The 27888-nt window shown below is 33.1% G+C and overlaps 2 protein-coding genes across 2 annotated transcripts; one reads left to right on the top strand and one right to left on the bottom strand.

The window, feature by feature from the left end:
• Positions 1 to 6977: 6977 nt before the first annotated feature.
• Sans (SAM_USH1G_HARP domain-containing protein Sans) lies at positions 6978 to 15588 on the top strand. Its single transcript, XM_018454056.1, has 7 exons — positions 6978 to 7165; positions 10312 to 10455; positions 12899 to 13171; positions 13460 to 13727; positions 13946 to 14257; positions 14835 to 15036; positions 15238 to 15588. Exons 1-7 carry the CDS (start codon positions 7143 to 7145, stop codon positions 15483 to 15485), a joined length of 1470 nt encoding a protein of 489 aa, XP_018309558.1. The 5' UTR covers positions 6978 to 7142; the 3' UTR covers positions 15486 to 15588.
• Positions 15589 to 21423: 5835 nt separating this feature from the next.
• Positions 21424 to 27458, bottom strand: LOC108726440 (UPF0472 protein C16orf72 homolog). Its single transcript, XM_018454013.1, has 5 exons — positions 26565 to 27458; positions 26151 to 26222; positions 23476 to 23647; positions 23109 to 23248; positions 21424 to 22670 (listed from the first exon to the last, which is right to left on the bottom strand). The coding sequence occupies exons 1-5, from the start codon at positions 26761 to 26763 to the stop codon at positions 22525 to 22527; spliced, it is 729 nt and encodes a 242-aa protein (XP_018309515.1). The 5' UTR covers positions 26764 to 27458; the 3' UTR covers positions 21424 to 22524.
• Between the last annotated feature and the right edge of the window lie 430 nt (positions 27459 to 27888).

Raw genomic sequence — 27888 nt, forward strand, 5'->3', positions numbered from 1 at the left:
AAACAATAGACAGGGTGATCCGAAATTCCTGCATTCGGAGTACAGGATATGATATTTTATGCTAAAACAAACAACTTTTTCCCGTAGTAAAATCACATTCGATAAATAATTTTTGCGTTTACTCGTATAACTTCAACTTGCTCTCCTGCAAAAACTACTTGTCAGACGCAATTTTGTAAAAATTGTTTCTTTTAGCATAAAGTATCATGTCCTGTACTCCGAATGCTGGAATTTCGGATCACCCTGTATACAAGTAGTTTCTCATTCTTGCTCTCACCCCCCTCTCCCTTCCCCCTCTCTCTCTCTCTCTCATATCTAATATAATATTAAAGATTAAAAATAGTAACGAATGGATTAATATGGGTCTCATCTGGTATTAGTATCATCGAAAGTATCTTTAAGACTCTTCTTGAAACCAACTATGAAACATATATAGGAACTGAATATTTACAAATCTCAGGTCTCTAATCTGTTGTTAACGCATTTGCCGTTCGTACACGCGAAACTGCGGCCTATTCCGTACTTCTTCGTTAAACATTTAGGCGATGACAAATCATAGAAAAATTTGAAATCATAGAAGCTCGAATTCTCGATATTCTCGGATTGTCTAATAAAAAGAGAAATCATGAAATTTTGACGAAATACTACAGTCTAACGACGTCAAGTAACAGTTATTCTTAAACTGACGGCCCAACCGCGCGTGTAATATATTTTTATATCCCGCAGCGACTTCGTACAACGTTAATTATATACATATATTAACGATTTATCTGTCGAGAAAAGCGCGAGATCATTTTTATTTCGTCAAGTGCCCAGTGTTGGTGAACTTTTGCTAACTTTTTAACTTTCCACTTTTCAACTCACGTCAAAATCATTCAATAAAATATCATCGTTTCACATTAAATAATTACGTGACCGCAATCTCGAAAAATTCATGTTGAAATTTTCACTTCTAATATAGCTGCGCGTAGATTTGAGAAAAACATATTGCATTTTAAGGTAATAGTTATCTCCGTTTTGAAATCGATAAAATAGTCTCTCAAGATTTTAGATTTAATTAATTTATTTTTGTCAAGGAAACATAACATACTGCCCAATTTTTATTTTGTCAGATTTCTCTGAGAATGAATATTTCTTAAGAATTGTTTGAAGAAAATTGAGGAGAAAACTTTATCATTTATTGTTTATAATGAGATGTTCACGGAGAGAAAACGAGAATCCACGAATAAAGAAATCGCTCCAAATTTTTATATAAATTTTCATAAATAAATAATTACAAGAATAATGAGGAAAGCGTGCGCAATGCTAGAGTGAGTTTATTCAGATGAAATCATTAAACAATAGAAAATTTTTGAAATAAAGACTTTTACGCAATTTCAGATAAAATTGAAGCACAATGTTCCGATAAGCATAAACAAATAACGAATCAATGAAAATGCAAAAAAATTACAACAAAAAAATTCTGAAAATTTGAAAGATGCTCTCGCGAGTACTTTCAATTATATAGAAGAAATTATTAAAAGTATCGCAATTGACTTTAAAGAATTGAGAAATTAATATTATGAAATTGTTTATTACAATGCTTTAATATTTAACAATAAATAATTAACATTTAATTTGATAACTAAATCTAAATCAAAATTTTGAAGAAATGATTCATCTGTGTTTAAATGAATAGTAAACTTAATTTATAAAGAAATTTTTATATAATTTGAAAATGGTGCCTCCATATCTAATTCATAAAACTGTACCTCTTCAAATTAGTTAAGAAAGAAGTTTATTATTAAAATTGATGTCGAATTATAAGACATGCTGTATACTAAGGATTGTTTGAATATGATTGATAGATAAATGTTATGATCAAAACACAGGATCTGTCTCATTGTTTTCAAACGTAGAAAATAGTATCGAACGGTAGTATAATAAGAAAAATACAATCCTTTGCAATATACATATTGTTGATATGTAAATTAACAATTCAATATCGATAGATATAACAATTATGGCGCGTCTCTTAAAGTCGTCTGGTATTTTTCTACCAGGAATATGTAAATTTAGTGTATCAAATGACCGAGATACGTCAATGTCTTTCATAATTTTCTAACCCCTCGTTGAAACGGCTTACATGTTTGCAAAACCGTGGTTTTACATAGTAGAATTAAGCTGTATCTACAGTTATTGCTCTGTAGCGGAATGTATGTACGAACATGTAAATAATCATATTTAACGAAGTAAATATAATCGAACTGTGATCGAGGTATAAGTGGTATAACTCAATAAGAAACACTACTAAATGATCGATGTTTCTTGCAAATGTGCTGTTTCGATCCGTGATGAAATCGAAAAAGCAAAGAGGCACAAGTAATTGAAATAAGAATTATCAAAATTATTAAACACGTGAAAGATATTCTTAAAGCAGGTAATACACACTTTTATCCGTATGCGTAATAGATAAAGTCAAAATAAGAATAACTTCGTTAATAATTAAGTCTCATAGCCTTCCAGTCGACATAAACTAAAAGTAAAATAACATCACTATTATAATTTCGCACTCAACAATATAAATGTAATATAACACAAGGTATAACGTAACGGATACATTACCGAGTTCGAAATTACATATAACATTAATGTTATATGTTACTTTTAGTTGATGTTGACTGGGCTGAGACATTCATGAATAATGTATTAATTGCATTATATAAATCTACATAAAATTTATAAAAAAGATAATTATTCTCAATATTTTGATAAAGATTTTCGTATAAAAGTGGAAGATCAGTTTACTTCAGATCATTGATAATGTAAATTATTTTTCATTCATATTAAATCGATATACCTTGATGAAAAATCTAGACTGTTTGAACAATTTCTCACGATAATCAAATATGTTAAAAGCATTTTAATTCTTTCGAGAATTTCAACGATATCGTTCGGAACATGGCAAAGTATCTTATACAGTTCAGAGTTTTCTGAAATTCTTCAAAGTACCACCGGTTCTAATTCTGGTATAATTAATGCTGAGACGCGGATAAGCATAAAAAAGTGTAAAATTTTTAAGTCAGTGTAACCCTTGCATGCTAATTGTTGTAATATATCAATAAAAAAGGCATTCCAAAATTAACCATGGCTGTGTATTTTTACACAAAGAACAAATTACATACATATATAATTGTATATGTATAATTTTTTAATAATAATTCGTCATGTTTCATTCTACTATTATAAATTCATATTGCATTTCGAAGCAAATATTTAACAACAAATTTTAATTTTAAAACCAACAATACTGATTCTGACATTGATTAATTTTACAAAAGAAAACGATGAATAGGGATGCAACGGATATCCGGCAATTATCCGGTATTTGGCCGCTTTTTTCATAAATTTGGCCGTCCGGTTGGATGTAATAGTTCAACTATTCGGCCGGATTGTAAAAAAAGTCATTTTCCACACTTAAGATGGAAATAATTATATATATTTGAAATTTAATTTCTCAAAAAAATTTTTCAAAATATTTTATTATATGTATTGGACCAGTCTAACTAAATGCTCTTTATTAATGTTTAATATAATTTAAAAACTAAATTGAAATAATTTTTTATATCTTTGACCTTTGTTTGTGTGTGTATTACATTTTTGTTATATATCATTTTTTAAATATTTTATATTATTCATAAGAAGTATGAGGCACTTCTGCATTATCAAGCAATAATCTGTTTTTAATTGAAATACTTTCCTTAATATTTTTTCAAAGCTCCATGTAAACTGTTGACCCGTGATATATTTAACTTTAAATAAAATTAATACAGGTATTATTGATGTTAACATAATTTATAGAGGTTTTTATTAAATCTATTTTAAATAATTCTTTATTAAAAATTGGTAATAAAATACTGAAAACCGCTTAATAGATATTATTTATTAAATCTTTATAGCATACTTATAATGATTTGCATAAACAAATTCTTTTTTTTATTACAAAAAACAATTAGATTCTCTATTTTTCAATTTGCGGATAAAATTTGGTGCAATTTTCGAATAAAATCCTGTTATCCCGCTTATCCGGTTTTGCTGGATAAAATCCGATTATTCGGCTTTACCGGATAAGATCTGATGTCCGATTATCCGACAAATCATTATCCGTTGCATATCTGATATCTAGTTATCTGGCAAATCATTATCCGTTGCATCCCTAACGATAAACGTGTCTATTAATGGACAACTAGCACTATCTGCAGTGAGTTACTTTCCTCACAGCAAAACTTTAATCGTCGGTAAAGAGTTTACCTATATGATCAGTTAAATACATTATTACTGTGTGGTATGATCGCGTATTATATTCAAGATTCGAACGATCAATTTGCAGATCGCACAATAAAAACCAAATTATTATTTTGACAAATTATTATTCAAAAAACTAATAATAACAATTATATATAATATGATTTTACATAATCTTGGGATCCAGTTTTAGGTGTTAAAAAGAGAACTGTCATTGCCATCAAATTTACGAGATTAATAGCGTGTTCAGTTAAAGACACTAATGCACATTAAAGCCATCGTATACAAATTGACATAAAAATGCATGTTTAATATATATTAAACAGCGAAATTTGCAATACACTTTATTATACTGTTTCATACAATATTGAACGTTTTATCATTCAAAATAAAATAAAATTAAAATTTTTATTTTACTTTTATACTCAAATTAGATAAATATAAAACCAATTTAATTAAAATGTGTTAATGCGCACTAGTATACCCAATCGAATTCGCTATAAGATAAGAGGAGGCATTACACTCACCGACACACGATACGCAGCAGCGAAGTTGTAATACGACGTAAATCTATAACAAGCAAAAACGTACTGAAATTATAGTAGTGACTAAAATATCTGCATCAATATTTTAAAATATATAATTATGCATTCTAATATAAATTTTTATTTGTCTTTTTAATAAATCATTAATTTAAAAATTCTAATAAAAAATATAACCAAAATTATGTTTAATTACCATTACATATTAAAATCAATTCATAATCAATCTGAAAATCGAGTGAATAAGATATCACAGACAAAGCGGAGTTAACAAAACTATCGTGCATTATTAGATATCATATCGGTGCAATATACCGTAAATCAATTGTCCTACGATCGCACGAAGTTCTTCTGATAAAACCGTAGTATATACATTCGTGCGACAACGAAATTATTATCAACAAAATATATTATACCCCAAGAGGAATTTTTCCATTAGATGCCATATTGACAATCGCCTTTTGAGATATTACAGCATCAAATAAAATCGCATTTATAAATCTTAGGCCCAGTTTTTCATTTTCTGATTAATTTGTAACAGGCTTTCTACAATAAGTAATTATCTAAGCTTAAATCTTAAGCCGTAAGAAATTTACCAATTATAGATGAACGTGAGAAGAACAATTGACTACGATTAATCAATTTCCGATGGCTTAAAACTTAAAGCTTAGATAATGACTTATTGTAGAAAGCTCGGACTTACACACATTCTACAATAAGCCATTAGTAATAAATCAGAAATCAGAAGCTAGAAATTAACCAATCATAGTCAATTCTTCTCACATTCGACTATGATTGATCAAATTCTAGCTTTTAATTTCTGATTTATTACTGCTGGCTTATTGTAGAACGTGTATTAAAGCAAAAGCACAGATTCTTGCATAATATATAACGCATAAAGCATAAAAAAATCAACCATTTTTTTATTTTATGGACTTTCTACAATAACTTAAGCTTTAAATTTTAAGCCGTAAGAAATTGACCAATCATAGCCGATTATTCTTCTGATTGTGACTGGCCAATTTCATACAGCTTATTGTAGAAAACCCATCACGGAAAGGAAGAAAATAAAGGACTTTATTTTCTTGTGCATTATGCAAGACTGTGCTCCCGCCATTAATCTGATGACCATGTAAAGATTGTATTTATTTAGCTATGGTTAATCACTAAATTGATGGTTTCCCATCAATGAGAAATGACAATAGAATCGAGTCGAATCGATGTCGATTCGACGTTGATTCCATTGTCATTTCTCACTGGGTTCTGTAGTATATTTTTAAAATTACCACTACAAAACCATCAGTTTTATAATTAATCATGACTAAAACATATTCTGTAATAAATACGGAGTCGCTTCGTCAGTTGTTGGCACGAGGAATGGCGCGGAATCCCGATCGAATTATAACGAATTTCACGGAATCTCGACAAATCGCCATTCCACGAACGTCGAATCTGTACCAAAAGATTGCCATCGATTAAATATCGCAATACAGACCCAGTATAATGACTGTAACTTACTAATTAAACTCGCCATGGTAACGCCTGATTCGGAGTCGATCCGTTCTGCATCTGTGACGCATTAACGACGACGAGAAATGACGAGATATTCGCGACGCGGCAGCAACTTCACCCCGTACAACACGAGTCAAGCTAACGGCTAATCGGTTCCATTCGATTCCATCGACTTCCTTTCTGGAAAAAGAAAAACATAAAACGTTTCCCGACTAGCGGAACAAATATCGTAAAAATTACTGTACCTGCGCGATTCATCTTTGAGCGGACTCGACTTATTTTTCGTAAAAATATGGCGCAAAAATTGCACGATGCAATGCTGGCGCCACACCGGGCGGTGGGCGCTCTCGCGATTTGAATCCAAGCTGTTCGTTGACTAGGGGAGTCTTGCAGGACACACTCTAGGTGGCGGACGCGGCGCCCGTACGATACGCAGATCGCGCAGGTGGCGGCAAATCGCGCGCGGTTCGTCGCGCGAGCCAAGAGAGAGGTAAGGTTATCGATGCGGCGGAACGAAGCGGAACAGCCGAACAGAGGATGGGGACTGTGCGGGGGACCGCGGCACCGCGTGCCGGGGGCCCCCAGGTGTAACTCATGTAACTCGCCGCTCGCTCGAGCAGTGCACCGCCGTCCCGTCTCGGCGTCGTACTGTCGCTTGTTGTCGCTGTTCGTTTCTTTGCGCGTTTCTTCTCCTTTTTTTTCACCGAATTCTCTGTCAGGAGACCCTTTCCGAGCGTCTCCTAGGGTCACGGACGATGCTATCCGGATAGTCGAATTCGCGGAGCAGCGAGGGACGCGCGCGAAATGTCGTCTGAACGATTTCATAAGTGAGTGCACTTGTCTTCTTTTTTTTTCTCTCATTCTTTAAGAGGATGCCGCACGCGGTTTTCTCTTTGTCGCTCTCTCTTTCTTCCGACTCTTCCTCTGCTCTTGTTTTCGTACGCGCTCGCCCGTAGGACTTGTCCCGGAAAGCAGAGAAATGCTGTGGAGCGAGGTACTCGCCTTGGGATTGAAAAAAATGTTACCGAGTCTTGACGGCGCGGCCGATCGCGCGAAGCGATTCGATAACACGGGAGAACAGCTAAATACACACTTCATGAATAATAGGTTTGTTCTTTTTGTCAATGTAAGATTAACTTTAAGCTCGGTTTAACACTGTTTATCTTTTTTTTTTTAATTCTTAGAATTGTGCCGTTTTTATAAATATTGATTAATTTTAATCTTGATTTAACTTTCTATTGTTTTCCATTGTTTTCTAGTTCTAAGAATTAGAAAAGGATAAAGAGTAAATTAAACCGAGAAAAGTTAATTTACATTGATAGAAACGGACATTACAAGAAGATAAAGAATAAATTGAATCGAGATTAAAATTAATCTTGTAGCGAATTCGATTGGTCACACTCGGTGCGAACTGGTTCACATTAAAGCCGTCGTACACAAATTAACATAAAGATGTGTTTAATATAAATATAGAAACCGGTTAAACCATGAAATTCTCAATACACTTTATCGTGCTGTTATATAAAATATATATTTTAGACTTTAGAGTTTAAAAATATGTATTTTATAATTTGAAATATAATTTACAATTCAACTTTTACACTCACAAGATTAAAACAGTGTACAACGATTTTAATTTACATATACAATGCGTACTTTAGTGCGTCCAACCAAATTTCGTCTTCCTTCTCCAAAAAAAAAAAGGAAAAATGAACCGTGCAGAAAGTTCAGTTATAAAAATCTAGTCGTATCTGATTTGTAAACCTTGTAAGATCTTTTTTTAATGTTGCAATTTTTTCTTAACGCTATTTTACACGCTAAAAATGTGAATAAAGTAATACAACATTCAACCCTTACAGAAATTTAATACTGGAGGGTAGTGATAATTACTTTGAATATTAAAATCACTAAACAACGATACTTTTACTCAAAATAAGTAAAAATTAATCATTACTTCTCTCATATAAATCCTTAGTACAGTTCGATACTTATTATGTTCCATAATTCTTTCATAATATTTCAATGTATGAATTAAAATTTCGTTCCAGCGTCACGTAGAATGTCGAAAGATTTTTTTAACAATATATACGATTCAAATAAATTAGACGATTCGCACGGATTAATGATAATCGCTCCATCTCATCAAGGAAATCGGATCAACGTTTATCAAGCAACTGGAACGAAATGAGAAGATGTGAACCGAATCGAATCTTTCATATTTATAATCACGAAGCGCAATGAGCTGTCGGAATAAATGGAGGCACATTATACACGATAATTAATATATTGTGTTTTAACAACGTTAAAAATATTATTAAAATATCAGTTGGACGGAGAGGTAAGAGAGAGCCACGGTGATCCTCAATGAATATAAGCATGCGGTTTATTAAATAAAAAAATTAGGAGATTTCGAATAATTATCTACGAACATAAAATAATCATGATTATGGACTGTTTCATGCGGACTGTATCATGTATGTACATCGGAACGGAATTCATGCATGAGAGGAGACTTGTGCTCTTATTTCATTCACTACAAGAATTTATCACCCAGATCATCTGTAAAAATTTCTAGCGGACCTAATCAACTTTCATAGCAATGGAGTGCTGTACATTGTGCGATTTATGTGTTAATTTTACGGAAAAAGTCTGAATACTATACAATACGTTTATATTTCTCTATCGAATTTCGAGATATTTTTTTTACCAAAATTGATTTTTGATTCACAAAACTGATTCTCCTCAAAATGTATGAATTCGTAATAATTAATTTAATAATTTTAATAAAAGAAATATCAGTTTGGTTATCTAAATTGAATTTCGTAATTAAATCTGAAAATGGTGGGAATTGATGAGAATAAGAGCAAGAAATTTGCATATGTAAATTTTTTTAAATCTTTTATTTTATTTCAAATGCAATTTATCATCTAAAATTAAGAAATACAAAGTAAAATTATAATATATTAAATTTTTATATGTTTTTATTATAGCTTGTATGAAGTTACACTGTTTAAGATAACAAAGGATTATTAATGTTATAACTCGATAACATTGATGAAGTAATCTGAAACGATATACACTGAAATCAGTTCGTGGAATGCAACATCGGCGAATCGAAAGTACTTGCTGACTCGCCTGACAAATCGTGCATATTTTCCTTAACATCTCAATTTTCCTAATTAAAAAGAAAAAAAATGTGAATCTCTTGCGCATCGCGCTACTGCAAGCACTTTAATACGTTAATTAAAATATCACGAGCAAGCCGCCACGGATTATCAGATGTTGAGACACGTGGATATAATACTATGCGAAGCTTTTTGCTCGCGCAGAAATTGCGATTTTTCCTCGAGCAACGCGACGATAATTATAAAAAATAACCTGGTTTAAAATCAGATAAGGCATCACGCGATGCATCGCACGATAAAGTAATAGGTACAATTTTCACAATACCGTACTCCGAATATCCTGAAGAAGAATAAAAAATGTATTTTTCTTATAGGAAGAGAAAGGGAAGAGAGCAAAAATACTGCGCATATATAACAAATAAATATTTCGTATCAATTAAAATTTAATATCCAGATTTACTATATAAATACTGTACATCTATCTTTATATGTTTTCTACATATTTCTTTATATACATTACATTAATAATAATAAGTTATTTAATAATAATAAATAATTATTGCAACAATTGCATTTAATTTAATTAATAATTGCAATTAATATAAATGAAATATTTTTTATCAACAGACATCACATACACAGATATCACATAGTTCTATTTGTTTGTGAATAATTTTTTAAATAAATATTAATATTTGTATTATATTTTTAATATTTAATGTTCAACATATGGAACAAAATATAAGCTTAAAAACATCTGATAACTCTCTCTCTCTCTCTCTCTCTCTCTCTTTCACACACACACATAAAGAATAATATAATATAATATGCAGACTTCTTTATCGAAGGGCCGCGCAAGAAGGAACGTTGGATGTTCTGAAGGAAGCTACGAGAAAGGATTGTAACACGCGAGATGAAGGAGGAATGACCCCGACATTATGGGCAGCCTTCGAAGGCCACGTAGATGCTCTGAGACTGCTGGTCGCTAGAGGGTATGTGCATGCCTAATCTTATTTTTTCTTTTTACAATAACCAGGTGTAACCAGTGTGTCATATTTTACAATGGCATGCTATAGTTGGTGCATGCGATAAGACGTTTCTTTTCTAATATTTTTGTCTGACTACGTACAATGCATCTGATCATTGCAACTTGTTGCAGACTGACTTTACACGATTAATATTGCATTATAATAAATCAAAATTAATAATAAATCGTATGAATGTATATAGTGCGACATGGAGCTTTTTCGTTACAGAAGCACGTTTAACGAAAAATATAACTTCGTGTTTTGTCTACTCACACGAAACATTGGTGCCCATCAGGCACGAGGTCGTCGTGCCTCGTGAGCACGATAACCCCACTATTTCATAATTAATACTTACCTCAACTGCAAGCCGCTCCAAAATACTGTAGTCTCTCGACGCTTCCGGCCATTTATCACGAACACTTTGTCGAATATCTGCAGACTTTTAAAACAAACATTAAAAATAATCACATCGATCCCTAGTAAGTTAGCAAAACGATGGATGTTGATTCGAATGGTTCGCTCCTGAAGGTCCCATCGGGCCCTTAGTTCTGCTATTGTATATCGTAATAATACATGCACGGAACCGGAAGCACGCATTACAGGTGTCCATCGACTGCACAGTTGCGGAAATCGCGGTCGAGTGCATGAAAAACAATAGAACGCATACTTCATAAAGGTAGGTCGAAACAGACCTCCGAAACTCCACAAATATCTACATTTACGATACGAATAACGAGTAAAATGTCTATGTCGTTTCTTATTCGAACACTTCAAATTATCATTCCTTTTCATAATTTAAACAATTCAATAGAAATGATCAAATTCTTATGAGATCACAGAAATTTTAAAATTTTTTCGTAAAATTGATTAATATAATCAATGTAAAAATTAATTGTATGATTATACAATTTCTTAAAAATAACTTTTTACCATGAAACTTCTCCGAAATTGAAAAAAATGTTCCTAGTCTATTATTAGAAATAATGTAAAATATACTTTATTATCTTTAAATATTCTTTTCCTTTCGAAGCGCAACAATACTTTATCAAATATCATGAAATAATAATCTTTCTCCTGAAAAAGGAAAAAATATGAAAAATTGTTTTATTATTTTTTTATATATAAGATTTTGTCTCTATATTCAATCTTCTTTTCCTTACTCATCATACCTCTTTATTCACCGAGTTAAATGCTTTCAAATCAACAAACATCGCAATCATTTTTTTCCTTTTTTTTTCTTCTATCTGTCGATTTAAATATCAATGATTTATTACATATGATTTATTACATTGTCTATCATTCTCATATCTCTTCTAAATCTGATTATACAGATTCATCTTTTGTCTTCTCCATCTCTTTCTTTATTCTCACCAAACATTCATGTAAATTTTAATTCAGCACAGACATCGTAAATCTTATCCCTCTCTCTTCTGAAGGAAATTCTTTAACACATTTTCCAGGCCCATTTCTTTAAGCCCTCGCCTCCATGTTTCCACACCTTTATCCTATCCCATCAGTCCCTATTGTCTTATCCTTCGAATTTTCTTCTTATCCCCTCCCTCTCATCCTATTCGTCTTTTCCCCTCCTTCTTCCTTCCCCACTGCTCCTAATACCTCTATGAAATACTCCTACTTTTCCATCTCTATTTCATCTCTATTTACTCCTTTCCTTTTTTTCTTTCACTATGTAATATTTTCCACGCTTTATCCTCCTTTGCTTTTTTTCACCTCCCATCTCATTTTTTCTTTTCTTCTTTTCCTCACACAACTTCTTTTATCTTCTTAACTCTTTAATTGTTTCTTTTTTTCCTATATTCTTTATCCTACTGTCCTGTTTTCACTGTCCTCATCTTTTCTTTCCATTATTACCTCCTTTATCTTTCCAGTTTCTTCTATTTCTTTCTAAATCCCCCCTTTTTAAATTCTTTTTAATCCTCCCCCCTAAATCCTATTACTCAATCTTTTCTATTTTCTTAACTCCTCCCTTCCTTCAACTGTTCAAACTTCCTTTCTTTCTTTAATTCTACTATTATTGATTGATGATCCGAATCCACCTTCTACTAATATGTCATAATCGATCACCTAATCCCCTCTTGTCTCCGTGTAGGAGTCCATTCTCCTTCCTTTATATCAACCTTATATTTCGATTCAATATTATTCACCCTTTCTCAGCTATACATTCTAGTAACTTCCTTCCGTTTCTATTTGTTTTTCTATCCTTCGATCTTATTAATTGTACTTATCTTACTACTTTTCTTTCTTCTCTTATTTCTTTCTCCTTTAAACGAATAAATTTTAGTTTACTCTCGCCTGTACGCTGAATAATAAATAAAAATATTAATTAGAATTAGTTCTACTGCTTTTGTTCCGCTAATTTATAAGAGGTCATGATTGTTTTTTATTATAGAGGCGATCCGGACAAGACCGATTATTTCGGGAATACATGCTTGCATTTGGCAGCGGCGAGGGGCCACGAATTCTGCGTAAAATTCTTGGTGAAATTTGGTTGCAATATCTGGTCGCTGGACATCGACCGGCACTCTGCCCGTGAACTTGCAGCGATAAACGGCTATGAGAAGATTCTACAGTTCCTAGATATTGCTCAAGCTGATCAGGAATTAAATAATCGCAAAAAAAGCCGGATGCTCCGGGAAAAGGCGGAGAGAGATGCGGAGAAGAGGTACAGTTGTAGAATGTGATTTGTTTTTGCATCTTCTACTTGAAAAGAGAGAGTGAGAGAACATAATATCGCTGCCATTTACAGATCGTTTTCATCGATTAAATCGTTTCTATCAATCGTGTTTCCATGATAGAGTACAGATAATTTCTTTCGCAGAAAGAGTTCTTAATTTTTTACTTACTACGATTAGCATATTACATTATTATGATGTAAATTAGATTTTAATCCGATTTCTTTTAACATTTTATTTTCCATTTTAAATATATACAAAAATATCTTTTTGTTAAGATTGAAAGAGTATATGAAGAAACAGAAAATGGCTGAAATTAGGGCGGAAAAAGAACAGAAGAAACTTATAAAAGATCGTGCTAAATCAGACTTTGACGCAATGAATGAATTGAACTCTCAACGGCCCGGAGTACTGACCTTTAGGGGCCGAATGAAACCTTCGCCGACATTCAGCGACATCGTTGGTACCACTACGAAGAAACACGGCAGCACAGTTTGTCGGAAAGCTTTAGCTAAGAAAGCCATCAACGACTTTAAAGTCGTTGAGGTAAAAAAAAATACATAAATAACATAAAACTATACAATTTTTTATGACTCAAAACAAAAGTGTTAAAAAAATGATTTAAAAATAATTTAAAAAATCTTTAATATCATAGTATGCAAAAACAGAAATAATAAAAATCAATATTTGGGAATTAACTCATTTCAAATGTTTTTTATTTAATGCTCAGTAAATATTACGTAATATCATATATGTTATTATAGGTCGAAGTAAATGGAAAGAAGTCGGTTCGAAGTCTCACTGGCGTTCGTCGAGATTCTGAAGTTATGTACGTAGGCACGTACGACACCCAGCCTCAACACATGGGCATTAGAAGAGGAAAGATCTCTGATGTATGGGGCACTCTCAGTAAATCGCAGAGCACGCCCGATCTCTTAGGTGAAAGGATATACGATGAGGAGGAGGAGGACAGAGAGGAAGAGAACTTGAATGTTGCGAAGGACACCGCTTTTCTTCAGGAACCAGCCAGTATCTTCAACCGACCTGGTTTCGGTTCGGTGGCTTTCAGAAGGGCGGTTAGTCTTAACATTCATATCTTAAATCGTCCTTACAGTCACGAATAAACAACAAATACTTTACTTACAATGAAACCGACATCAAGCTAGAGGAAATTATAAACAAGGAAATTATTCTAAAATTATTCTAAAATAATTTTTGTATATTGAGCTACTTTTTATTTTTCTTTAGAAATTTCGAGTTATAGAAATTTGTACAAGTTACGTTTTTTATTTTTATAATCACTTTAATGTCATGCTTTTTATACGCTGTAGTCTCTTCATCTCCACAAATGTAACTGTTCCGCACGATTACCTTCGTAATAACTACTCAACTTGTAGAAATCGGCTTTAATGTTATATAGCGTTTTTTTTACGACAAGATGAGCTATCACTTGTTTCATTTGAATCATGGAAATCGTTGCAAAAACGTTAACAATCTTTTAAACGATTACAGCATAGAAATACGTAATAGATATTCATCGGATGCGCTAATAGCTTAATTATGTAACAAAGCGTGAATAGACGGAAAATGCGTTAGAATAGCTAATTAATTTTTTTTTGTATTTGTGTGTAAGTTAATTCGTAATTTTTATAGATAACATCTACGCTGGATAATCTACCGGTCACGCAGACAGATGTTCATCTGCAAAACAGCAATCTTTCTGCAAATGGTTCTACAAACGGATCTATAAGCAGTAATAAGTTCAGCCCAAACGGACACAATGAAGAAATTAGTATAGGAAGTGCTGGCAGTTTGGCACGGAGACAAAGCTTGTGGGACGAGGATCTTCTTTCAGGTAAGTTTAATGAACTTTGTTACAAAGTGCAACTGGAATACTTATGCAACGACCTTTGCAACATAAAACGTTAAACAATGCGTTCCATGTCGTAAGGAAAGATGCACGATAATCAATCATCTTTTCTGATTTTTCGCATTGTCATGTTTTGTGTGCAAAAGAAAATTAGAATACTACATTGTTGAATTTATCTGTGAACAGAAGGTGAAGAAACAGACGAAGAATGGACGCCTCTGCAGAGATTTTTAGTCGCTAATAATCTCACATCCATACATCCTATTTTGGAATCGGAACAAATCGATCTGGAAGCTCTGATGCTGCTCACTGAAACAGACATAGCGGCCCTCAAACTTCCGCTTGGTCCGAGACGAAAACTCACTAATGCAATCGCGAACCGAAAAAAAGCGCTGAGCACGCCAGGGAAAGTTATCAAGGACAGTAGATTGTGAAAATAATATATTGCATAGCTATAGAGGATGAACTGCTATTAACGAAATTATCCGTCCACAAATACGATGAAGCTATTAATGATTTGCATACAAAAGATAAAAGTAGGAAATGATTGTTTTAAACATGAAACATAAAATTGAGATTTTTTTTAAATTGCAGAAAAATAATCATTTAACATAAAAAAAAATTATTAAATTATTCAATATCAAAAGGATTTTAATGTCGAACTTTTTGTGTCTTATAGTTTATTATCAATGTATTTTCCTATTCATTACGAATATATTTTCCTACTATACAGAAATTATGCGTTTTGCGAGTTATCTCCAAGTTCATTCTTATTGTTAAAATGTCAACGTTTCGTCAACATTGCAGTTTACTTCATCAGAGCAGCTTGATACATGATAACCCGCGAAACGCATAATTTCTTTATAGAAAGTGTCCGTGGAAGTCTCAGGAGTATTATATTTTCCTACAATATATATTTAATTGATCACATTGGCTGTATACAATCGTAATTATGTAAATAAAATCACCAGAAAAATTTATATTAAAATAAGGAAAAATAAGGAAAAATGAGAGAATCAAGTTCCGATTAGTACACTAAATGAAATAGATTAAGTAAGATAGAACGAATGTTCATGCCATAATCAAAGAAACAAAAATCAATAACACTATATTACACTGCCATAAAATATATTGTCATTAACATTGTTCTACTCAACATCAGCCTGACCTATTACTCTAATTAGATATGTGTATCATATTGTACTAAACACGAAATTTCAGAATTTTCAGATATGTAATAAACACATTTATCCCAATTTTTTTATATTTAATAGCGTTAAATAATATATTTCTTTCACAAAAATTTAATATCAAAATTTAGAACTTAAAATATTACTAAAATGAACCATAGATGCACAATACCAAAGCTTGTGCTTTCCATCATTTATATATATCCAAGGTATAGTCATTAAACTTTGCTGCTAAACATTAATAATAATAAAAAAACAATGACATTGTTCATCTTTTAAGATTCAATATTCATCGATTTTTAATGAGTGATCGTTAATTGCATGTGATATATTAAATTCTTATCTAGTTTTAGACCTTGGTACTAATTATGGATTATATAATGGATAGTTATAGATGGCAGATTTTATGCATTAATTTTATGTAATGTGTATAGTACATATTGTATTCACAAACAGTGCAAAATGTACAAAATAATTGTATGACAATAAAGTATGTATATATACACGATAGTTTCTATTCAAAGGGTTGTAAGAGAAAAAGTGTGAATGTAGGTAGGAGGACGCCATGGCAGATTTCGTTTTCTCGTGATTTATTTGTAAATGATTATCTTACAAACAAGAGGCGCAAAAATATACAAGCTTCTTATGTTCGCAAGAAAGTAACAGCACCATTTCACGCCTTGCCATGAACGCGTCGTACCCGACCAAGGCGTCATGTTCGTGCAAGTCTCATGTCACGGTACACTCGTTCTCGCGATAGTGCACCAATGCAACTTGCAGCAATGTGCATCGGAATAACAAGAAAAGGAAAGAAAAAGATACGCTCGTAAAAAATTTTTTGGTGCCTTGCGTCTGTTAGACGTACGCGTTTATACGTTCCTGCGTATTATGAACGTATTAATATAACTGTGAACAATATAATATACAAGTGATCCCTCCTGACTCTCTTCACCTCCGCTTTTTAGCCTATGAATACAATATTACACCGGTCCTTATATTGTATCGTACTGATTTTGGTATATTCTCAAATACGTATTTCTGTGGTTTTTTTTTTTAGAAATGTCTGTTAGGCGCCTTCATCGTTTCGCATTATTATACATTTATATATTTTTATTTATTTTCATATAAACATATCGTTAATATCTCATAAACATAAAATGATATTTCATACAATTTATATCGCATTTTGACACAAATATTTTTCACATACAATTAAAAATTATTGTTAATTCTTTTTACGACCTGCATTTACAGCAGTTGTCGAATTGATTAAGCTAATTTTGAATTAAATGTATTGTAACCCGGGAAAAAATGTTTTATATATAATTATATATATAAATAATATATATAAATATTATTATATATATAAATTATATATATAAATATATATAAAATATGTCCATACATGTAACATTTTTTTCCCGGGAATATTTAATACGAATTAAAAATTACGTAACATGTCCAAACTTAATTATATCTTCGTCAACAAACATTTTAATTTCATATTTGCTCAATGTGCATCATACCTATATATAATCTTATAACGGCTAACAGATTTCCGACGAGATAATTCTTCCATGAGAAAGGGAAAGCTTCCTCGCGTGTGGGAAAATTTTTTCGCCGACCTCCAAGTGTCGTCTCGTGCTCATGGGTGGCTATTACGCAAGACAAAAAAATGCCAATTATACCGGCGAAACCGAGTACTCAAGTTGCTTATTCTCTAATGAAAAAAGAGAAGTACACAATTGCCACTGATTTGTCTACTTGAGAGCGACTCTCGGAAGTAAAGAGAATGAGAAGATGCGAGCGAGAGAGTAGCTCTCCACAGTATTTTCCAGTGAGTAATACATGACTCTCAAGAATAACTCTCGAGAACAATTCTCAATATTTCTCTCAAATGGATGTTGTATATATAGACGTCACGATCAAGGATGGACGTTTCGATTATAATGCAGTCAGAAGATGTACCACGAACACATGGAACAGAAACGAAAACAGATCGGTGTTTTGTAAAGTTGCCCCGTCATCGGGTTTGGTGCGCTCGCTTACGGATAAAGTGTACCTAACAGGGTTGGGTAAGTTAACTTTTTTTTTTAACTAAGTTAAGTTAAAGTTAACAGCCTTGAAAATTTAACTTAATTAAAATATACAAGTTAGTCCATAATGAAATTAATTGAATTAAAAGTTAAATTAATAAAAAAAGTAATTGAAAAGTTAAAAGTTGGTCCGAACGAACAACTAAAAAAAAAATGAAAAAGTTTGACCATTTTACATAATTTTTCGTATTTTTCCTTTCTCACAGCATATTTATTAAAGAATCTGGTTATTTTTGTTCACAAGTAACGATTATACAATATGAAATTATTAAATTATCCTTTCGTATCGTGTTCGAGGATTGACTTAAAAAACATTAAATTAAAAGTTAATAGTTACCGATAAAATGTAACTAAATTAAGTTAAAATTAATTAACTTTTTAACTTCTTAACTTAACTTTTATCTTTTTAACTTAGCACTACCCAACCCTGGTACCTAAGTATGGCATCTTCGCATACGATAATACCTATGTATTACTTTCTTCTATATTATAGTTATACGAAAAGAACGACATTTACACGGAGGATACTTCCGACAGCTGCAACGGGCGAGGGAAGAAACGTGTTAAAAACGATGCGAACGTACAAAGTTTTCAATTATCGATCTGTTTTTTTTTTTACATTCATCGTGAAAGCAACACCTTTCTTCCGTGATCGTTTAATTCGCATGTATAGTAGACATGTAAGTGATTCGCTCGCGAAAAATAAATTCTCCACGGTTGTTGCGTGTTCTCACTGGCGTGAGGTTCTCGGACCCTGCATCATGTCGATCTCGTTCCGGGGAAATAAGTGAATCGAAAAAGCAGAGTCCTCGATTAATTGCCTCGGTTAATTCTATTAACTGCCGATCGCACGGTATCATTGATAAATATTGTTAAAGCTATCGCATAGTAGTTAATACTAATAATAATAATATCAGCGATATATCTATGTTTATTGTTTACCGTTATTAGCGTACGCTATATTTACAACTGAACAACAATTTTTTTTATTCCTCTCACGAGTGACGCTTGAACAATCTTGCGAAGAAACGAATAGAAATGTACGTTGACTTCTGACGTAATTTTCGAAGTGCGGTTCGCAGACAAACGTGTAGATCTTGATGATCTTATATGTATAAATCGAATCGCAACTAGTGTGCCCAATGAATACACCTAATATTTGAATAAATAAATAAATGAATATGAATACGAATATGAATATACTCTTTGTGATACTCATTAAGAAACAAATAAGTACTTTTAATTCAATTTGAATTAATATTTTTGTGATTACGAATATTTTTTATCTCGCATTCACTCTCACTCTGCATTATCTCCACATAGTTTGCAAGTATAGAGTAAACAGAAATCTATAGTCCGACTGAAAATTTTGCCGAAACTGAACCGAAACACTCTGCTAATTTCAACCGAAACCAAAATTTAAAAATAGGAATCCTATAAAGGCCATATGATATATAGACATGCCCATAATATTTATGAAGAAGAACTATATGGTTTTAGTCGAAACTGACATGTAATGAGTGTTCGTTTTCAGTTTCGGTAAAAGTTTCGGACTCTAGAAATCTATAAAAACAATAAAAGTCACAACGGAAGAATATATGATATTCAAACTTTAAATTCTATAGACAGTATTTACAGTTGGATCTTATATTTAAGACCGTTTTGAGTATAATCTTCAGATGTCATGAACCAATCAGAGAACCCCCCCCAGCATCTAACCTTAAGACGGTTTTAAATTAAGAACGGACTATATAAATATCGCCCTATAAGTTCTTTTAAATTACATAAAGCTGTTCATACGTTCCTAATACATCCAATTCCTCAGTTAACATTAAGCTCGTGAAAAACATATTCTTAAGGCATATAAAAAGAATATAAAGCGTAACAGAATCATCATTACAATTGCGTGATTTCCACATTTAACTGAAGATTACAGATTACAATTTGTAATTCAATTATAAATTGTATTCATCAGGTACACTAATCGCAACGGATTCGATGAGATAAATAACAATTTATCAGTTTGTCTGCAACATCTTTGAAAATTCAGATAGAAGTAATATGAGGCGTAGTTAGAAATAATGTACATTTACAATCATCACCTTCATTGGGAAGGGTGAAGGCTCTCACTCTCTGGCACAAATTGTTAAACGCAATCGTTAAGCGCTTTTCTTTACAAAATACTTCGTCATATATATGTATATATATATGTATATGTATATATATATGTACACATATATACACGTGTATATATATATATATTGCAATCATTATCACACCTGGCAAAGTCTACGTTTACGTAAGTTCTATATAGCGAACACATTACGCTCTTGTAGAGCTATGGAATATTAAATTCATTATTCCTTAATAGAATGTCAACGCAGACCTTGTTCAGGATGTAAAGCTTGGTATCTGCCTGATGATTCATTCTCTTCTCTTAATAACCTACGCATCAACAAAACATAAACTAAATTTATGCTAACGCTTTGCTCTGTTTTTCTTCAACATATCGAATTCTTAAAACAGACACGCTTGCCTTTTATGTTGCGCTTCGTCTGCTTCTCGTATAATAGAAATTCTTATACTAAAAGTTTGGTTTACCACGGCAAAAACTCATAATGAGATCTCTTTAAGAATTTTTTTTGATGCCTTCGTAGCATTCACAACTAGTACTTTTTTCATATGCAGCTGAAAAACAAAATACCTTAATATTCTATTTTCTCTTCTTGAGATTTCGATTCATAACCATATAATTTGAATTATATAAATATTTTAGTAACGTAAAAATTTGGCCACGTAAAATAGACGCCGAACAATTTGGGCAATAACCAAACCTATCTCGATGACGCACATGATGAAATGCAACAGATGCAGGATAAAAAAGAATGTATAAACAACGAATAAAATAAACGAGAAAATTATATATATTATACAAGAAAAATAATAGACTTAAATTTATTATACATTCAAAGATATTTCAACAAGAATATGGTAAATTAATTATTTTGATAATTGACAAAATTAAATTTAAGAGTAGAAAAAAATTTGAAATTCATTATTATCATATTATTTTCTCATCAGTTTCAGTATTTTCTTCGTATTTAGCTATCATCAATAAAGTGATATGAAACAACCATTTCATTGATTGACAAACGTCCAAAAAATTAATTGCAAACAATTACGGCACAATAAAAACAATATTTCTAATGAGCAACTCGATGAATTTTTGTTTAATATGAAAACGAAACATTTTGCACTCTTCTGTATCTTCTTCTGCCCTCTATTCTCTGATACAAATTATCTATCAATTTTCAGACAACACAAAAATATTTTTTGTTTTATTTTCGAAAAATTCGAAATTTTTCACAGGTGTGAGAAAAATATTAAATTATCAACAATATTGATTGATAGATATTAGAATGCTTCTCAGTCGTTACAAATTTTGATACATATATCGATATACGTATTAACATTTAAAGACTTAACGTTTCGGATGTCACATATCTGGCTAAAAAAATTCTTCGTAAATTGATTTACAGATCGACAAAATGACAGTCTCATATACAAATTCTTGCACGTAATGTCAGACCGATCATTGTGTGTGTGTGTGTGTGTGTGTTTTAGTTTGTTTTTGTGTGTGTGTGTATGTGTGTGTGTATGTGGGCACTTTAAACAGTAGTTGTTAAGACACGTTCGTGTGCTCTCACTAATTTGTGTCGATAAACAAAAAGTACATAATTTCATATACATATATACATTGATATTGCATGAGATTTCACGAAATCCAAATTTTCATGAAATCGCATACAAGGAAAACAAAACTTTTACAGTTTAAATACAATTAATTAATTTGCCAATATGTGCAAAATAAATATCCCATAAATATATTATGTACGTGCTGGACTAAAAATACATCATTTTACATTTTATGCATCAGACATACGCACTCTACATAGTTATTATGAGATTAAGTAATTTTGAACGTTATATATAAATCGAGATCGGCAGTAAAAACTACAGGAGACACAAACGAACGTGCTTATCTGGCAGTATAAACCACTACCGTTTCCCTCAAAAGATTACACATAACCAGGAGTTATGTAGGGGAGCTGAGCTATTAGTCATTAATCGGGTCGATTAATTAACAGAGAACGAGGGAGTAAAGCTACCATACGCGTCGCGCGCCGTTACAGTGTAGTACGCATACGTTTGTGCGTGGGTGATCCCATATCCACGTCATGCGAAGCAGGCCGTTTATGATGCCGAGCCAATTCGTTGCTAATAAAGGCCGACAGTTCGGCTTGTCTTCCGCCACGTCGAGACACTGGAGAACCTGGAAAAATTTTACATTTCTTTCTTATTATGAGCACATTATATACACATAAAACTCTTGATTTCCACGCGTGTGTTGTACGTTATTGTGAGTGTCAAATATACATCTCTATGGTTACTCCATCATGTGGTTATCTCAATTAAATGCATGTCTTCAAACGCATGCATTTGACGCGTAGCAACACGTGCGTGGAAACCAGAAGAAATTAAAATAATAAAAATATCATGAAAAAATATAAATTAAAAGTTTTGAATATATCCCGTTTAAATCTGTGTTCTTCGCGTGATTCGATTTCTTTATAAAATTCAATGAAATATGATTAAAACACTTAAAGAGATATTCAATAAGTAATATATCATTGATTAACTGTAAACATTGATTAACTGTAAAAAGAAGACATATAAAATTTATAAAAAGGTAAATTAGACGATAACTTACCCGACAATGCTTCTCTAAATGTGTGCAACTCAGGATCTGGATCAGTGCCTGTTGTCGGCGCAGGAGCAATCACCATATTTGGCGTTTGACTTTGCGACGATGGGGAACCGCACACCATCATTCGTGGTTTAGGTGAACTTCTGCAACATTGCCAACATATTGCAACCTTTAATAAGTAATCAGCTTATTTTATTTACTAATTTATTAATTTACTTATTTACCTTTTAATTTAATTTAACGAAACATATTATCTACGTTTAGAAATATATATCAATTAAAATTAAAATACACAACAATAATCTAGATTAATAATTTTTTTTTTAAATTATTAATCTACTGTAAAGGAAACCACAGTAAAGGGGTAAACCTGTGTGGATGCGAACGAGGTGGAGGTGGTTTTCCAGCGAGATATGCAAGAAGATCTTCCCTGCGAATCATACGTCTTTTTTTCCTAGCCCAATTCATTATTTCTTTACAACGTTTCTGCTTGCCCATTTCCACTCCCAAATCGCTGCATCGCCTCATACAATCCACTGAATCTATTTAAACAATTCTTGATTAATTTTACAGACAAATATAACGACATGCATTAATTGCAAAATTTAACATAATACAATCCATACGAGTAAAATTCAAATTATTTTACTACGTAAAAATTAAATTTTATATCTAAATTATGTAATCATTAGTGGGTTCTGAACAAAAATTGAAAGTGTTATAAATTGCACTTCGTTATTTCGCATAAACATACAAATTTGCGTGTACGTGTTTTCTCGATTTTCTATAAACATTGGATTTTCAATAATAAAATAGTAGGAATTAAAACTAAATTTCAAAATAAATTACTTTGCAATTATCAAATTCCTAGCGTGTAAAACTAAGTCGCATTGATGTCGATGTACGAAGCTATCATCAATGGAAATAGGAAATAATTAAGTGCATTCACACAAATCTCATTATGTATCTGATTGAGAAACAGATTTATAAAAATGTATTCGGTAAAAAATTAAAAAGTAGGAACAGTACACTGATATAAACAAAATAATATACAAGTAAATAATTAATTAACTCATTATCCGTTTTGTCAAATTCACTACTACTAGATAGGTGGTCGCAGATATTTGCCGTTTTAAAAAGTAGGTGGTAATATATATATATATATATGATAATCTATACATTTTTTATGGAAGCCCTAATATATAATATATAAATAGAAAAATAAAAGCTACATTTTAGAAGAGAAAATGTCTTTTTAATTTTTAGAAAAAAGCTTTTTTTTAGAGAAAAATTGAAAATAACAAAAATAACACGAAAAATGAAAAATTATAAAGCCATTATTCTGATGAAGAAAGAGCATGCTTTTATATTGTCGCAATACCGAGTTTTTTCTACAGTTATCTATCGTCATTGATAACATAAATAATTGCACATCTTTAACAACGTTATCAAAGTAACCATTAGTCATCAATATTTAGATATCAATAATTCCAATGTTCGGCTATAAAATTGGTCTAATTTCTCTGTTTCATCTTCAATTAAAATTTCTGCATGATACACCAATCAAAAGCATGTTCTTTTTTTATGAACATTACGAATAATAAAGCAATTCTGATATTCATTAATTACTTTTTGGACTTTTTGGAGTGTTATTTTTATCATATAAATATATCTCAGTACATAATTTTTTTTCGTACAAAAAGACAATTCCATTCCATCCATCGTTTTATTTCGATATTAATCACAATAATGCTTTTTTTCATTTTTACAAGGATATAATTTGCGAAGCACGCCGTATACACAATATTCCTAGAATATTATATGTATATTCTTTACCTTTTTTAATATTCATATAACATTCTAAGAATATTGTGTCTTATAGGGTTATTGATTGAGAACCTAAATTTAAAAAATGTTATTTCGACCGATACGTGGCACTGGAGCAATTCTATCGGATTAAATACTCGCCTATGTGTATTATAAATCAGAATTTATTCAAAGTATTTATTCAGTTATTTAGGCATAACATATCAAAAATCATCAACAAATTGGACAATTATCTAACACACATAACAAGTAATGAGAAAAATAAATCACAAGTACAGTTTTCAATCCATTTGAATAATTCATACAGTTTTTAATTCGTTCGAGAGCTATTACAAGGAATCTTTCCCGTAGATGTTCCATTAACCCGTACCCGTGAATTCAATAATTCACAATTAAGTCATTAAATAAATGCAAGTTAAATTTTTCCCAAGGTCTATTTTCAATGATATGCGTGCGCATTAATCTATGCATTGTGTTACCAAATTAGTGCTGAAGTAGAGGCGAGAGAGAAAAGATATAGATAGACAGATAAATAGATAGAGCGTTTATTACGATTCTAGAGCAGACTCTCGAAGAATCTGTACACACAAATACGACGTTTTAACAACAAAGAGAAGATAAAATAACAAAAATTTTATATATATATATAAAAGCAAAATAAACAAAAAAAAAGAAGAGTACAATACAAAATAAAGTTTAAATAAAATAGCAACAGAAAGAAATCAAAACAAAAAAAATATATAATCATAATTAAAAATAAAATTAAAAGCAAAAAATTATATTTAATGAAAAAATTGAGGGAGAGAAGGAGGGAGAGGGGGGAGAGACTGCACGAGGCAGGTCAATCCGTAAAATTTCTCCATGCCACGTTAATGTCATATTTAGCCGAATAAACAGCTGACCCTATGCTATCAGCTATGGAGGGGAAAGAGCCATTTTCATCCATAAGGATGGTCACACATTTCATCTTTTTGCTAGTACAATAAAGGGATAAACAGAAGCGCAAATGAAGACAGTAGGAATAAAGATTAAGCGTGGAGAGGAAAATAACGCTCTGGAGCGCTGCAACATGAGGACTGGAGGGAGAGGGAGAGGGAGAGAGAGAGATATGGCGGTGTGAGGAGGAAGGGGAAAAAAGCGAGGAGAGATGGTCGTTTATCTAGCGGTCATTGTTGACAACGATTCACTGATTCACCCACATATCACTAGAGCACGCACCTTTGTACAACGATGTGACGGTACCAGCGGCCGTCTGAAAGGGAACCCACAGTGAGACACCCAGTGTGCGATCTACAAGAGAATAAGAGAATAATAAACCAGAGGAGGTTAAACGGATCCGATCGATAATTGTAGAAATGGACGCACGTTACGAGAACGAGACTCAATGACGCAAAACGCCTTGCCTTTAACGTTGCTGCGCGAACGGAGAGTAATATCGTTCTCGTAACGGCGCGACAAAATGGATGTTACGCGAGACGGAATTCGCGTTAAGGGGAGGGAGGGAGCGACCTTGGGGGGGATCACTGTGGCGAACGAGGGCAAGAGAAAAAAAAAAGGAGAGGAAAGATAAAGGGACGGAGTCACGCGTGTCGCGCTTAGGGTATCTCGCGAGAACATCGTCGAGGGGATCACCTTTGTACAACTGGGCGATGGCCGACGCGGTGGTCTGAAACTTCGTCCACATCTGCTGCGAGTAGAGCTCCTTCTCGTTGTGCAGCTGATTCTCGTAATCGGGCTCGGACTCGAGCGCCTCGACGCACTGCTGCTCCCAGTTGCTGTACCAATTGAAGCTGTCCATGATCGGCTCATCCTCGCTCCTGTCGTCGCTCATCGCTGCCAATCCGCACGATCGACGCACCGCTGCTGCCTCGGAGTGCAACCTCACGCACGCACTCCCGCACACCACGCGCGGCGCACACCACAGACACACGGGAGAGAACGAAAGGGGAAGAAGAGGAAGAGAGAAAGAGGGAGAGAGAGAGAGAGAGAGAGAGAGCACACGAGCGCGAGCGAGTGAGCGAGCGGAGCGAGTGCCCGTCGCAAAGATATACGTCTCGACAGAGCGTGCAGGGAACCAGAGCGAGAGAACACGCCTCGCCCACCCACTCGCGATGTGCACGCACGAATGTATGCGATATCACGCACACAACTCCCCCAAGACTATAGCCTTCGCTGTTAAGAACGTGCAGCTGAAGCTTCGATGACGATAACGACGACGACGACGACGATGACGTTAATCACACTTCGTCTCGTATTCTATTCAACCACCTCTCTCTTTCACACTCGCTCTCGCCTCTCCACGTCTCGCCTCACGTAGGCCTTCGTCTGCAAATCAAGTCGCAGACATTACGATATTTACGACACACCTCTCGTCAAAGGCACACTCGCGGATATCAATGGGACATTAAGTACGTCATACGATCATTCGATACTGAGAAACACCGAGAGAGGTCCAGATACTTCAGATTAACATCAAATAGACAGCTCTCCTCGCAGAGCAACAAACGGTGGTACCACTACCACTGCACAGTATTACCAACTGCTACCAACAAAACAGTAGGAACTAAAGCCCGTATCATTGAGGACTGTTCTTTTTGGCTGAACTTTTGCACTAGTTCATCTTTCTTCCTTTTCTCTCCAAGAGGAAAGAAGAGGAAGAAAGATGAACTGGTGCAAAAGTTCAATCAAAAAGAACAGGCCTATGGCTACGTTTACACCGTGCGTTTAGTCCGCGACCTATACGATAGATGTCTTTGTTTAACCTACAGGATAAACAAGGACATATATTGTATAGGCCGCGGACTAAGCGTACGGTGTAAACGTAGCCAGTATTTTTGCTATTTTGCGCTCGTTGATTCGCACTGACTTCGTGTTGACTTAACGTTTTTTAAACGCACCGACTCGCTAAGACACACACTGTGACTGGAGAGTGAAATGCCCTTCGGGCTAGGCCAGA

This window comes from Mycetomoellerius zeteki, unplaced genomic scaffold, assembly GCF_001594055.1.
Source record: "Mycetomoellerius zeteki isolate Tzet28-1 unplaced genomic scaffold, Tzet1.0 scaffold421, whole genome shotgun sequence".
Lineage (NCBI taxonomy): Eukaryota > Metazoa > Arthropoda > Insecta > Hymenoptera > Formicidae > Mycetomoellerius > Mycetomoellerius zeteki.

Bases quoted from the DNA above. Each gene is read 5' to 3' on its own strand.
- Sans (XM_018454056.1), top strand. From the start codon at position 7,143: ATGTCGTCTGAACGATTTCATAA. The intron at 7,166-10,311 runs GTGAGTGCACTT...TCTTTATCGAAG, and splicing joins TCGTCTGAACGATTTCATAA to GGCCGCGCAAGAAGGAACGT. The intron at 14,258-14,834 runs GTTAGTCTTAAC...TAATTTTTATAG, and splicing joins CGGTGGCTTTCAGAAGGGCG to ATAACATCTACGCTGGATAA.
- LOC108726440 (XM_018454013.1), bottom strand. From the start codon at position 26,763: ATGAGCGACGACAGGAGCGAGGATGAGCCGATCATGGACAGCTTCAAT. The intron at 26,223-26,564 runs GTGATCCCCTCG...ATTCTCTTGTAG, and splicing joins CATCGCCCAGTTGTACAAAG to ATCGCACACTGGGTGTCTCA. The intron at 22,671-23,108 runs GTAAGTTATCGT...AAATTTTTCCAG, and splicing joins ATTTAGAGAAGCATTGTCGG to GTTCTCCAGTGTCTCGACGT.